Raw genomic sequence first — 13,657 nt, forward strand, 5'->3', positions numbered from 1 at the left:
GCTCGCCTCCTGTCGGTCCGGGCCGTCGGCCCTTGGCTCCGTCCCTTCGGCTCCGGCTTGGCTCTGCGGCCCGGGGCGTGTTCGGGTTTGGCCGGGCCGCGGCTGCGGCCGGTGCCGGCCTGGTCGCTGCTCTCGCGTCTTTCGGGGCGCGCGGGCGGCCTCCGGCCCCGCGTTCCGGCCTTCCGCGGCTCTTCCTCGCCGTCAGGCCGTGTCGGTCTCGCCTCGTGCGCGCTCGGCCGCGGTTCTGTCCGCCCGCCGTTCCCGGTCCGCTCCGCCCTGGCCCGGCCCCGGGGCCTCCGCCTGTCTCCTTCCCCCCCGCCTTGCGCTGGCCCTCGCGGGTGTTGCCGCCCTGTGCTTTCTGCCCCGTGCTCTGCCTGTCCCCGTGCCGCCCTTCCGCCCGCGCGGGTCCCGGCGGGCGTCCCTCTGCCTCTCTTCCGGTCGCCCCCTGCCTCGTCCTCTCCTTCGTGCCGCGCCTGCCTGGCTTCCCGCGCTTCCCCCTGTCCCTCTCTCCTCTCTCGCGCCCCCCCCCGCCCCGGGCCCGGGCTTGGGCGCCTCCGGGGGCCCGCCGCCCCTGTTGCGCTTGCCTCTCGTCTGGCCTTGTCCGGCGCCCTGCGCGGGTGTCGCCTCCGTGGGCGCTCGTTCGCGCGCTCGTCGCTGCCCCCCCCCTCCTTTCCTTGTTTCCTTCCTTCCTCGGTTGGGCGGCCGCGGTGCGCGGTCGCTGTTCCTCGGCGGGCGCCCGGTGTTTCGTTCCCCGCGTGCCGCGTGGCGCCGTGGCGGCCCCGCTCGTCGCCGTCCCCCTCCCGCGTGCTCCGGTTCGCGGCCCCTGCCCGGCGGGTCGTTTGCCCTGGGGCGGTCCCTCTGTCCCCGCCTCCCGCCGGTGTCCTCCGGCCCGCTCCGCGCGGCCCGCCCCCTCGCGTGGCGCCCCCGGGCCCCCGCTGGCTTGCTCCCGCTGTTCCGTCCGCCTCGGGCCTGCGCCCGCCCCGGCCTCTCGCTCCTTTCGTCTCCCGCGTTTTTCGCCCGCGGTGCCCGCCCCGTTCCCCCCGGGCTCCCTGGCTTGTGGCCGCCCCGCGTTCCTCGCGCCGTTGCTTTTTGCTCCTTCGCTGTCGGCTCTTCCTCTCCTTGCGCCGCCCCCTTCGCCCCGCGTTGGCTTGTTCCCCCTCCCCCGGGCCCGTGCGCTGGGTTTCGCCCGTCGTGCGCCCGGTTCGTTTTCCCCTCCTGCTGGCTTGTCGTTGCGCTCGTCCTCCTGCTCCGTCCGCGCGGCCCCGCCGTTTCGGCCCTTTGGTTCCTGCCCTCGGCCGCGCGGCCGGTGGTGCGCCGCTCCCCTCCGCGGGCTTCTGCCTGCCCGCCTCTCCGGCCGCCGCCCGCCTCGCCGCCTCCGGCCCGGCTCTGCTCCCTGTGGCGCCCCGCGCGTCGGGCGGCTCTCCCCCTGTGCCTTTCCTCGTCGCGCTTCCCCCCGTGCGGTGCGCCGTCGCCGCCCCTTTGGCTCGCGGCGCTCGCTGCTGTCCGTTTCCCGCGTGCCTCCCGGCTCCGCCGGTCCGCCTTTCCCTCCGTTCGCTGTCGGGGCTCGGCCTCGTCTGTCGCCGCCTTCCGTTCCTGGCGGGGTGTTGTGCTCGGTCGCGCCGCGTCGTGCTGCGCTCTGTTGCGCCTCCGCCCTCCGCCCGGTGCTTCGTCGCGGCCGCTGCTCCTGTCCCCCCCCCCCCCCCTCCCGCCCCGTGTGCGCCGCCGGCCGCTGTTCTGTCGCGTTTTCGTTTTCTTCCTTCCTCTTTCCTTCCTCCCCGCCCGGTCCCCTCCCGCTCTCCCCCTCTGCTTCCCCCCCTCCCTTTTCCCCTCTCCCCCCCCGTCTTTTTCCCCGCGCCCCCTTGCGCTGCGCTTGCGCCTCTTCCCTCGTCCCTTTCCTCCCCGCCCGGTCCCGGGTCCCCCCTTCCTCCCCGCCCGGTCCCGCCCCTCGCCCTTTCCCCCCTCCTCTTTCTCTCGCTCCCCTGCCGTTTCCCTCGCTTCTCCCTGCCGTCTCTTCGCCGTTCCTCCTGTCCCTCTCGCTCGTCCTCTCCCTCCTCCCCCCGCCCCCCGCCCGCGCTCCGCCCCTCTCTTCCCTCGCTCTGTCGCTGTCCCCCCGCCTCCCCCCCCGCCCGCTCCCCGCCCCTCCCTCGCCCTCTCCCTTCGTCCCTCTCCCCCCCGCCGGCCCGGGCCCGCTGTGCCCCGCCGCTTGCGCGCGCGCCCCCCCTCGCCCGCCCCTCCTCCTCGGTCCCTCCCTCCCTCCCTCCCCTCTCCCTGCCCCCCCTCTCTCCTGGTGGGTGCTCTTCGCGTCTTCCCCGCCTCTCTCCCTCTGCCTCCCTCTCTGTCTTCTCGTCCCTCCTCCCTCGTCGTCGTCGTCGTCGTCGTCGTCGTCCCCCGCCCCCCGCCGGCCCGCGCGCTCGCGCGGGGGGGGGGGGGGGGGGTGCTTGCGTTCCTGCCTTCCTCGGCGTCTGTGTCCCCCCCCCCCCTGCCGCCTCCCCCCCTCCCCCGTCGTTGCCCTCGCCCCCCCCCGGCCCCCCCCCCCCCCCCCGGCCCCCCCCCCCGCTCTGCCGCGCCTCCGGTTCTTTTGTGGTGGTCGCTGTTCGTTCTTCCGGTTGCTGGCGGCCCCCCTCTCCCCCTCTTCCCTCCCCTCTCTGGGTGGGTGGGGGCGGCGCGGCGGGGGGCGGGTCGGGGCGGGGGCTCGGTCTCCCCTGTCGGCTTTCCCTCCCCTCGCGGGTCGGTCGTGTTTGCCTGCCCCCCCGCCGCTCCCTGCTCTGCTGCTCTCGCCCCTTTTCCGTTCCCTCGGTCGCTTGGTCCGTGGCTCTCTCCTCGTCTCCCGTCTTTCTCCTCCGCTCCTCTCTCCGTTTCCGTTTGCCCCCCTGTCCTGCGGCGCGCGCCGCTGCGCGCCCGTCTGCTGTTGTGCGCGTGCGCGTGCGCCGCTTTCCGCGCCTTCCCGTTGCCCCGCGCCCCTTCTTCTGTTCGTGTGTTTCCCGTTCCGTCGCTGCCTGTCGTCTCCGCCCGCCCCCTGGCCGCCCCCCCCTGTCGTCCTCTTCTTCTGCCGCTGCTCCCCCCCCTCCCTCTTCTTCTCTCTCTCTCTCTCCGTGTCTCTCTCTCTCTTCGTCTGTCCGTGTGTCGTCCTGTGTGTGTTGTGCGTTTGTGTCCCTTCCCCTGTGTGGCCCGTCGGTTCGTCCCCCCGTTCCGCTTCGTTCCCGGTTCCCCTGTTCTCCCTCTGCCTTTCCTCGTGCCGTGCTCGCTTCCCCCGCGCCCGGCTCCGCTCCTGTGCCTCTTTCGCGCGTTCCCTCCCGCTTCTTTCTTTTTGTGTCCCTCGTCTTGTTCTCTCTCCGCCTTCTTCTCTGCTTCCCTCTCTCCCTCCCCCTGCCTCTCGTGCCTCCGGCCTCTGTCCCTCCGGGCCCTTCCCTCGTTGTTTGCCGTCTTTTCTTCTGTTCCCCGCGCTTCTTCTTCCCGTGCCTGCCCTCGTGTCTCGCTCCGCCCGTTCCCCCTCGGGGTTTTTTCCTTCTCTTGTCCCCTTCTCGGCGTCGTCGTCGTCGTCGTCGTCGTCGTCGCCCCCCTCTTCGTCTCCCTTCTTCTCCGCGCTCGCCCGTCCCCGCGTCTGCGTTCCTCCGTCGCCGCGCGGGCCTGCGGCTTTCTCGTCCGTCTCGCTCTCGCGCGCGGCCGGTCTCCGTGTGTCCCCCCGCCCTCGCCCCTCGCCCCGCCCGCGCCCGTCTTTCCTCTGCCTGCCGCTCCCTGGTTGCTCCTGCCCGTCGTTCTCTGCTTGTCTCCCCGCTTCCGCCCTGCCTGTCTCCGTGCCCGCCGTCTTCCGGCGCTCCCGCGCCTGGCTCCCTCTCTCCGTTTTGGTTCCTTCGCTCTTCCTCCGTTCCTTGGCTCCCTGTGGTCCTTCTCGCGCTCCTCCCTGCCCTCCGCCCTCTGCCCCGTGCTGGGCTGCGTGCTTTTCTTCGCTCCCCCCCCTCGCCGGCTGGCCCTGTGTCTGCCGTCGTTCCTTTTGCTGCCTCTGGCTCCCTTTTGCCGCTCGCCTGGTCCCGTCCCGGCGCCGCCTCTTTCCCCTGTCTGCCTTCTCCCCTTTCGCTGGTCGTTTCTGCGCCTCCCCTGGTTGTCCCGGGTCCCGGGGCCTCCGGGTTCGCTTCCGGCGCGGGCGCCTGCGCCCCGGCTCCCCCTCCCCGGCCGGCCGCCGGCGCGCCCCTTCCCCCCTCCCGGCCCGGGGCGGTCGTGCCGCCCCCTCCCGCTCCGGGCCTCTTCCGCGGCCTCGTCCTCGGCCTGCGTCCCTTTCCCTCTTTTCCCGCGGCCCCTTGGCGGGCCCGTCTGGTGCCCGCCGCCGCGGTCCTTCCCGCTCCCCTCGCGTCTCCTCCCCTTGTTGCGGTTCCCCCGCTCGTCGTTGCCTTTGTGCGCCGCGCTGTCGGTGCCCCGCCTCCGCGGTGCTCCTGCCCCGTCTGCGGCGCCTCTCGTCGGTGCGCCGGCGGTCCTCCGCCGGTTCCCTCTCCCCTCCTCTCGCGGTGCTCTTCGGTGCGTGTCGCGGTGGGCCGCCCCTTTTCCTTTGCCCCCTTCGCGTGCTCCCCGCGGGCTCCCCCTGCTGCTTGCCTCTTTCGTGCCTGGCCTCCTCGCCTCTGCTCTCGGTTCTCTTTTGTTGGTTTTCCGCCCTCCGCGGTCCTGCTTCCTCGGGCTCCCTGGGGGCCTTCGTCTTGCGCCGTTCGCGGTGCCCTTCTTGGCTCGTCGCCCGCCGCCCCTCCGCGCCCGCCTTTGCCCCCGGTGTTTTCCTCCCTCCCGCCCGCCCGTTCGCGGTTCGCCGGCGCTTCGCTCCCGCCCTCGTTCTCCCCGTCCCTCTGTCCTCTCGCGCTCCGCCGCCGTTCCTCCCCTGGCTCGGCGGGCCGCTTCCGGGCCCCCCCGCTTTTGGCCTCCGGGGGGCGTCTGGTTGCCCCGCTGCCCCTTCCCGGCCTTGCCGGCCGGGCCCCCCCGGCGTGGCGCCTGCGGCTTCCTTTGCCTCCCCCGGGCCCTCTCCCCCGGCCCGGCCCCCGGCCGGCTTGCCCGCTTCCCCGCTCTTTCTTGCTTCGGTGGGTGGTGGTGCCTGGCCGTTCTTCGTTGGTGGCGCGCTTTGTCTGGTTCCTTCCGGTCCCGCCCGCGCCTCTCGCCTGCTCCCTCGGCGTCGTCCTTTCGGTGTGCGTGGCTCCGCGTCCCGCCCCTCCCTGGCGCCGTCTTCCCTTCTTCTTCGCGGGCCCGGCGGCTTCGCGCCGCCCGCGCTTGCGCCCTCCCCGGTCTGTGCTGCCCTTCGCTGTCCTGGGCCGCCCGCGCGCTCCCCTGCCGGCCTCCGCCTGTTCTCCCTGGCCTCGCGGCCCGGGCCCCCGCTGCCCCTCCTTCGTGCTGGGGCTTGGGGTTTGCCCTTCTCCCCCCTCCCGCGGCCTTCCTCGTCCGCGCGCGTCCTCCGCTCGCGTTGCTTCCGTCCCTGCCCTTTGTCCCCCCCGCCCGTCGCTCCTCCCGCTTGCCTGCTTTCGTGCGGTCTTCGGCCCGCCCCGCGGTGGCTTCCCGGCCGTCGGCGTTGCTGGGCCGTTGCCCCCCTTGCTCCTTTCGCGGCCGTCCCGTCGTCCCCGGTTTCCGTCGGGGCCCCTGCGGCCGGCTCCTTCCGCTGTCCCGTTTTCCCGTGCCCTGCGTCCGCGCCCCGCTGTCCCCTTCCTGTTCTCCCCCTCCTTCCCCGTTCGTCGCCCCTTTTCTCCCCTCGTCTCGCTGCCCTTTTCCCCGCGCCCGCCCCGCCCGGCGTTCCCTGGCTTCCCTGTCCGGGCGCGCCGGTCGTTCGTCTCGCGTCGCGTCCCCTCGCGCGTTTTCTGCTTCGTTCCGCTCCGGTTTCCCCTCCCTCCGCCCCCCGTGCGCCCCTCTCCGCTTTCGGTGGCTCCGCGTTCGTTCCCGTTCCCTCTCTCTCGTTGCCGCTTCCGCGGTGTTCCGCGCCGGGGGTCCCTGTTTTTTTTTTTTTTTTTTTCGCTCTCTTCCCCCCCCCCTTCTTTCTTTCTCGTCCCCTGGGTCCTCCTTTTGTCCCCCTCTTCCCCTGGCCGGTGGCTCCCTTGGCTCGCGGGTCGCTGCCGCCCGCCGTTCCCTGCGCGTCCTCGTGTGCCCTGCCGGCCCCCTTTGCCCCTCGCCCTTTCGCCCGCCCCTTGCGGTCCGTGGCGCCCCTCCCGGCCCCTCCTGTCTGCGGGCCGGCTGTCTCCCGTCCCCTGCCCCCTTGCGCCTTCTGCTCTCGTCTCCCTCTCCGCTCCGCTCCCGCCGCGCCTTTGCCGGCCCTCCGTCGGTCCGTTTCGCTTGCTCCGTGTCGTCGCTGTTTCCGCTTCGCTCTTTCGGGTTGCCCGTTGTTCCCGCCGGTCCGTTCCCCCTCCCGCTCTCTCCGCTCGCTCGGCCTTTGTCGCCCGCCGTGTCTGCCGCTCTTGCCCCTTTCCCGCCGTGTCTTTGCGTTTTCCGCGCCGGCCGTCCCCTGCTCGCGCGTCCGCGTCTCCTGCGTCTCGCCGTCTCGTCGCGCTGCGTCTGCGCGCTCGCGCCCCTTCGGTCGGTCTCCCTCCCCCGCGGGGGTCGCGGTGCTCCCGGTCCTCGTCTCCCTGTCTCCGTGTTCGCCCTCCCCCCTGTCCGTCTCTCGTTCGCGCTCCTCGTCGGCGGCCTCGCCGTCCGCCGCGCGCCTCGCCGCCGTCGTCGTTCCTCCGCCTCTCCTCGCGCCGTTCCCGCGTCGTTTTCTTCTCGTGTCCGCTTGCGTCGTCGTCCCGCTGCCGGCTCTCGCGTCTGCCTCCTTTTTTTCTCGTTGGCCTCCGCTCCGGGCGGCTCCCCCGCCGCCTTTCCGCCTCTTCGTCCGCGGCGGCCCGCCCCTCCCCCGGCTTTCCTTCGTCGCGGCGCGCGCCCCGGCCCGCCGCCCCGCCCTGCCTCCCGCCGTCGTTCCGGCGGCGGGCGCTGTGGTGTTCGGGCGGTTCCGCTTTCTCGTCGCGCTCGCTCCTGTCCCCGTTCGTCTTGCCCGGGGCCGTTTTCCCGTCGCGGGTGCCCGGCCCGTCGCGCCGGCGGCTTGCGGCGCGCGGGCCTCTCCTTCGCGTCGGGTTGCTTGCGCGTGCCGCCCTCCGTGGGTGGTCCCCTCCCTCTCCGGCTCCCTCTTCCCGCGCGCCCGCTCGCGCCCCGTCCCGTGCGGGCCCGTTGCCCCGCCCTTTGCCGCGCGCGTTCCCGCGTCCGTGCCCCGTTCCGGGGTCCCCTGCGCCCCTCGCCTGCCCGCCCGGCGCGCTTCCTCGTCCTTCCTCGGCGTCCGGCCGCGCGCCTCGCTGTCGCCGCTCTCGGTCGGCTGGCCCGGGTCGCGTCCGTCGCCGTCCGGGGCCGGCGTGCCCTTCTCTCTTCGTCCCTCCCTCGCGCCCCGTTCGCTGTCGGTCTCCGCGCCGTCCGGGCGCCCCGTTGCCCCTTCCCGGGGGTCGTGGGCCCGCGCCGGTGGCCGCCCGGCCGTCGGCCGGTCGTTCTGCCGCCTCGCGCCCGCGTTTTCGCCGCGTCCGGCCCGCCGCCCGTCCCCGTCGTCTCCCCCGTCTCCGCCCCCGTGCGGCCGTCGGTGCGGCGCGTCTGTCGTCGCCGCCGTGTTGTCCCGGCCTGTGCGCGTCTCTGTCTGCGCTGCTTCCGTTTCGGGCCCTCGCCGGCCCCGTCTTGCCCCCGGCCCCCGGCGTCTCGCCTGTCTGCGCGTCCTTGCGCTCCTCCCCTGCCCGGCGCCCCGCCCGTGCCGGCGCGCGCTCGCCGCGTGCTCCGGGCGGCTGGCGCGTCGCTCTCGGTCGCTCTCTCGCCCTCCCGCGGCGTCTCGTTTCCCCTCCGTGCCTGCCGGCGCGCTCTGCGCCTCCCTGCTGGGCCCCGCCCGCTGGTGCCCTCTGCCTGGTCCGGTCGCCGTCCGGGGCCCCCTGCTGGCGGCCCGTCGCGCTTCTGCCGTGCCCCTCGCTCGTCGGCCCTGGGTCTCGGGGCGCCCGCCTCCTCGCCCCCTCTCGTCGCTGGTTCCGTCCGCCGTTTCCCTCCGGCTCGCTGGCGTCGCTTTGCCCCGTCTCCTCCGGTCCCGCGCCTGCTTCGCGGCCTTGGGGCCGCCCCGCCCTCCCCCTCTTCTCCCCCTTTCCCTGGGTGCGTCCTCCGGCTTCCTCGCCCGCTGCCGCCGGCGCTCTGCTGCCGGTGCCCCGTGGGCCCCTTTTGGTCCGCCGCCCTGGCGCTGTGGGCTGCCCCCCCGTCGTGTTCCGGCGCCTCCCCCCGCTCCTGGGCCCCCTGCCCGGCGTTGGTCGCTCCTGCCCGCCGGCCGGTGGCCCTGGCCGTCGGCCTCCGCTCCGGCGTGTGCCCCGCCTCCCCTGCCGCCGCCCCCGCCCTGCCCTGGCTGGCGCTGCCGCGTTTTGCCTCTCCCCTCCCGTTCCGGGCCTGTGCGCCGTTCTTTGTGCCGTCCTTCCGCCGTCCCGCGTCGGCCGTGCGCGGCGGCGCGCGCCGCCGGGTCTGGGCGTGCGCCCGCTTGGCGCCTCCGTCGGTGCCGCTCTTGGTGGTCGTCGCCCTCCTCCCGCGCGGCCCTGGCGGCCTGCCGTGGCGCCGGGTTTCGCGTGCCCCGTCGTTGCTCGCGCGTCCGTCGCTCCTCCGCTCCCGGCGCCCTCTTCTGTCGCTGTGGCGTGTTTTTTTCCCTCCTGTCTCCTTTTCTTCTGGTCTCTCTGCTCCTCCGCCCTTTGCGCGCCCGGGCCTCCGGTTCCTCTTCCGGCCCCGGCCGCGGCCCCGTTTCCCTCCTCGTTCCCTCGTTTTTCCCGCGCGTGTTCGCCGGGGTCCCCCCGTGGCCTGCCGCCGCCGCCGCGCGGTCCGGGCCGCGTTTTCTTTTCTGCCTGCGCGTTCGCGTTCCCTGGCCTCCTCTCGCCGGGCGCTCTGGTTCGGCCCGCGCCGCGCCCCGCCTTTGCGGCGGTGTCCGGCTCCTCTCTGCGGCCCTTGCCCCTTCCGGTGCGGGCTGTCCGTGGCGCTGTCGCGCCGGTTCGTCCCCCTCTCCGCCGCCGGTCTCCCCGGTGCCGCGCCTCTCGTCGCTCGCCTCCTGTCGGTCCGGGCCGTCGGCCCTTGGCTCCGTCCTTCGGCCTCCGGCTTGGCTCTGCGGCCCGGGGCGTGTCGGGTTTGGCCGGGCCGCGGCTGCGGCCGGTGCCGGGCCTGGTCGCTGCTCTCGCGTCTTTCGGGGCGCGCGGGCGGCCTCCGGCCCCGCGTTCCGGCCTTCCGCGGCTCTTCCTCGCCGTCCGGCCGTGTCGGTCTCGCCTCGTGCGCGCTCGGCGCGGTTCTGTCCGCCCGCCGTTCCCCGGTCCGCTCCGCCCTGGCCCGGCCCCGGGGCCTCCGCCTGTCTCCTTCCCCCCGCCTTGCGCTGGCCCTCGCGGGTGTTGCCGCCCTGTGCTTTCTGCCCCGTGCTCTGCCTGTCCCCGTGCCGCCCTTCCCGCCCGCGCGGGTCCCGGCGGGCGTCCCTCTGCCTCTCTTCCGGTCGCCCCCTGCCTCGTCCTCTCCTTCGTGCCGCGCCTGCCTGGCTTCCCGCGCTTCCCCCTGTCCCTCTCTCCTCTCTCGCGCCCCCCCGCCCCGGGCCCGGGCTTGGGCGCCTCCGCGGGGCCCGCCGCCCCTGTTGCGCTTGCCTCTCGTCTGGCCTTGTCCGGCGCCCTGCGCGGTGTCGCCTCCGTGGGCGCTCGTTCGCGCGCTCGTCGCTGCCCCCCCTCCTTTCCTTGTTTCCTTCCTTCCTCGGTTGGGCGGCCGCGGTGCGCGGTCGCTGTTCCTCGGCGGGCGCCCGGTGTTTCGTTCCCCGCGTGCCGCGTGGCGCCGTGGCGGCCCCGCTCGTCGCCGTCCCCTCCCGCGTGCTCCGGTTCGCGGCCCCTGCCCGGCGGGTCGTTTGCCTGGGGCGGTCCCTCTGTCCCCGCCTCCCGCCGGTGTCCTCCGGCCCGCTCCGCGCGGCCCGCCCCTCGCGTGGCGCCCCGGGCCCCCGCTGGCTTGCTCCCGCTGTTCCGTCCGCCTCGGGCCTGCGCCCGCCCGGCCTCTCGCTCCTTTCGTCTCCCGCGTTTTTCGCCCGCGGTGCCCGCCCGTTCCCCCGGGCTCCCTGGCTTGTGGCCGCCCCGCGTTCCTCGCGCCGTTGCTTTTTGCTCCTTCGCTGTCGGCTCTTCCTCTCCTTGCGCCGCCCCCTTCGCCCCGCGTTGGCTTGTTCCCCCTCCCCGGGCCCGTGCGCTGGGTTTCGCCCGTCGTGCGCCCGGTTCGTTTTCCCCTCCTGCTGGCTTGTCGTTGCGCTCGTCCTCCTGCTCCGTCCGCGCGGCCCCGCCGTTTCGGCCCTTTGGTTCCTGCCCTCGGCCGCGCGGCCGGTGGTGCGCCGCTCCCCTCCGCGGGCTTCTGCCTGCCCGCCTCTCCGGCCGCCGCCCGCCTCGCCGCCTCCGGCCCGGCTCTGCTCCCTGTGGCGCCCCGCGCGTCGGGCGGCTCTCCCCCTGTGCCTTTCCTCGTCGCGCTTCCCCCCGTGCGGTGCGCCGTCGCCGCCCCTTTGGCTCGCGGCGCTCGCTGCTGTCCGTTTCCCGCGTGCCTCCCGGCTCCGCCGGTCCGCCTTTCCCTCCGTTCGCTGTCGGGGCTCGGCCTCGTCTGTCGCCGCCTTCCGTTCCTGGCGGGGTGTTGTGCTCGGTCGCGCCGCGTCGTGCTGCGCTCTGTTGCGCCTCCGCCCTCCGCCCGGTGCTTCGTCCGCGGCCGCTGCTCCTGTCCCCCCCCCCCCTCCCGCCCCGTGTGCGCCGCCGGCCGCTGTTCTGTCGCGTTTTCGTTTTCTTCCTTCCTCTTTCCTTCCTCCCCGCCCGGTCCCCTCCCGCTCTCCCCTCTGCTTCCCCCCCTCCCTTTTCCCCTCTCCCCCCGTCTTTTTCCCCGCGCCCCCTTGCGCTGCGCTTGCGCCTCTTCCCTCGTCCCTTTCCTCCCCGCCCGGTCCCGGGTCCCCCCTTCCTCCCCGCCCGGTCCCGCCCCTCGCCCTTTCCCCCTCCTCTTTCTCTCGCTCCCCTGCCGTTTCCCTCGCTTCTCCCTGCCGTCTCTTCGCCGTTCCTCCTGTCCTCTCGCTCGTCCTCTCCCTCCTCCCCCCGCCCCCGCCCGCGCTCCGCCCCTCTCTTCCTCGCTCTGTCGCTGTCCCCCCGCCTCCCCCCCCGCCCGCTCCCCGCCCTCCTCGCCCTCTCCCTTCGTCCCTCTCCCCCCGCCGGCCCGGGCCCGCTGTGCCCCGCCGCTTGCGCGCGCGCCCCCCCTCGCCCGCCCTCCCTCCTCGGTCCCTCCCTCCCTCCTCCCTCTCCTGCCCCCCCCTCTCTCCTGGTGGGTGCTCTTCGCGTCTTCCCCGCCTCTCTCCCTCTGCCTCCCTCTCTGTCTTCTCGTCCTCCTCCTCGTCGTCGTCGTCGTCGTCGTCGTCGTCCCCCGCCCCCCGCCGGCCCGCGCGCTCGCGCGGGGGGGGGGGGGGGGGGTGCTTGCGTTCCTGCCTTCCTCGGCGTCTGTGTCCCCCCCCCCCTGCCGCCTCCCCCCTCCCCCGTCGTTGCCCTCGCCCCCCCCGGCCCCCCCCCCCCGGCCCCCCCCCCGCTCTGCCGCGCCTCCGGTTCTTTTGTGGTGGTCGCTGTTCGTTCTTCCGGTTGCTGGCGGCCCCCCTCTCCCCCTCTTCCCTCCCCTCTCTGGGTGGGTGGGGGCGGCGCGGCGGGGGGCGGGTCGGGGCGGGGGCTCGGTCTCCCCTGTCGGCTTTCCCTCCCCTCGCGGGTCGGTCGTGTTTGCCTGCCCCCCCGCCGCTCCCTGCTCTGCTGCTCTCGCCCCTTTTCCGTTCCCTCGGTCGCTTGGTCCGTGGCTCTCTCCTCGTCTCCCGTCTTTCTCCTCCGCTCCTCTCTCCGTTTCCGTTTGCCCCCTGTCCTGCGGCGCGCGCCGCTGCGCGCCCGTCTGCTGTTGTGCGCGTGCGCGTGCGCCGCTTTCCGCGCCTTCCCGTTGCCCCGCGCCCCTTCTTCTGTTCGTGTGTTTCCCGTTCCGTCGCTGCCTGTCGTCTCCGCCCGCCCCTGGCCGCCCCCCCCTGTCGTCCTCTTCTTCTGCGCTGCTCCCCCCTCCTCTTCTTCTCTCTCTCTTCGTGTCTCTTCTCTCTTCGTCTGTCGTGTGTCGTCCTGTGTGTGTTGTGCGTTTGTGTCCCTTCCCCTGTGTGGCCCGTCGGTTCGTCCCCCGTTCCGCTTCGTTCCCGGTTCCCTGTTCTCCCTCTGCCTTTCCTCGTGCCGTGCTCGCTTCCCCGCGCCCGGCTCCGCTCCTGTGCCTCTTTCGCGCGTTCCTCCCGCTTCTTTCTTTTTGTGTCCCTCGTCTTGTTCTCTCTCCGCCTTCTTCTCTGCTTCCTCTCTCCCTCCCCTGCCTCTCGTGCCTCCGGCCTCTGTCCCTCCGGGCCCTTCCTCGTTGTTTGCCGTCTTTTCTTCTGTTCCCGCGCTTCTTCTTCCGTGCCTGCCCTCGTGTCTCGCTCCGCCCGTTCCCCCTCGGGGTTTTTTCCTTCTCTTGTCCCCTTCTCGGCGTCGTCGTCGTCGTCGTCGTCGTCGTCGCCCCCCTCTTCGTCTCCCTTCTTCTCCGCGCTCGCCCGTCCCGCGTCTGCGTTCCTCCGTCGCCGCGCGGGCCTGCGGCTTTCTCGTCCGTCTCGCTCTCGCGCGCGGCCGGTCTCCGTGTGTCCCCCGCCTCGCCCTCGCCCCGCCCGCGCCCGTCTTTCCTCTGCCTGCCGCTCCCTGGTTGCTCCTGCCGTCGTTCTCTGCTTGTCTCCCGCTTCCGCCCTGCCTGTCTCCGTGCCCGCCGTCTTCGGCGCTCCCGCGCCTGGCTCCCTCTCTCCGTTTTGGTTCCTTCGCTCTTCCTCCGTTCCTTGGCTCCCTGTGGTCCTTCTCGCGCTCCTCCTGCCCTCCGCCTCTGCCCGTGCTGGGCTGCGTGCTTTTCTTCGCTCCCCCCCCTCGCCGGCTGGCCCTGTGTCTGCCGTCGTTCCTTTTGCTGCCTCTGGCTCCCTTTTGCCGCTCGCCTGGTCCCGTCCCGGCGCCGCCTCTTTCCCCTGTCTGCCTTCTCCCCTTTCGCTGGTCGTTTCTGCGCCTCCCCTGGTTGTCCCGGGTCCCGGGGCCTCCGGGTTCGCTTCCGGCGCGGGCGCCTGCGCCCCGGCTCCCCCCTCCCCGGCCGGCCGCCGGCGCGCCCCTTCCCCCCTCCCGGCCCGGGGCGGTCGTGCCGCCCCTCCCGCTCCGGGCCTCTTCCGCGGCCTCGTCCTCGGCCTGCGTCCCTTTCCCTCTTTTTCCCGCGGCCCCCTTGGCGGGCCCCGTCTGGTGCCCGCCGCCGCGGTCCTTCCCGCTCCCCTCGCGTCTCCTCCCTTGTTGCGGTTCCCCGCTCGTCGTTGCCTTTGTGCGCCGCGCTGTCGGTGCCCCGCCTCCGCGGTGCTCCTGCCCCGTCTGCGGCGCCTCTCGTCGGTGCGCCGGCGGTCCTACGCCGGTTCCCTCTCCCCTCCTCTCGCGGTGCTCTTCGGTGCGTGTCGCGGTGGGCCGCCCCTTTTCCTTTGAACCCCCTTCGCGTGCTCCCGCGGGCTCCCCTGCTGCTTGCCTCTTTCGTGCCTGGCCTCCTCGCCTCTGCTCTCGGTTCTACTTTTGTTGTTTTCCGCCCTCCGCGGTCCTGCTTCTCGGGCTCCCTGGGGGCCTTCGTCTTGCGCCGTTCGCGGTGCACT

At 74.3% G+C, this 13,657-nt stretch overlaps 1 protein-coding gene across 1 annotated transcript; it reads right to left on the bottom strand.

Annotated features, from left to right (window-relative positions):
* Positions 1 to 179: 179 nt before the first annotated feature.
* On the bottom strand, positions 180 to 13,046 carry LOC113507537 (filaggrin-like; the record flags this gene model as incomplete). Its single annotated transcript, XM_026890393.1, has 1 exon — positions 180 to 13,046. A coding segment is annotated over one exon (12,867 nt), but the record flags the coding sequence as incomplete, so codon positions are not given.
* Positions 13,047 to 13,657: the final 611 nt, after the last annotated feature.

This window comes from Trichoplusia ni, unplaced genomic scaffold, assembly GCF_003590095.1.
Source record: "Trichoplusia ni isolate ovarian cell line Hi5 unplaced genomic scaffold, tn1 tig00002376, whole genome shotgun sequence".
In the NCBI taxonomy this organism is placed as follows: domain Eukaryota; kingdom Metazoa; phylum Arthropoda; class Insecta; order Lepidoptera; family Noctuidae; genus Trichoplusia; species Trichoplusia ni.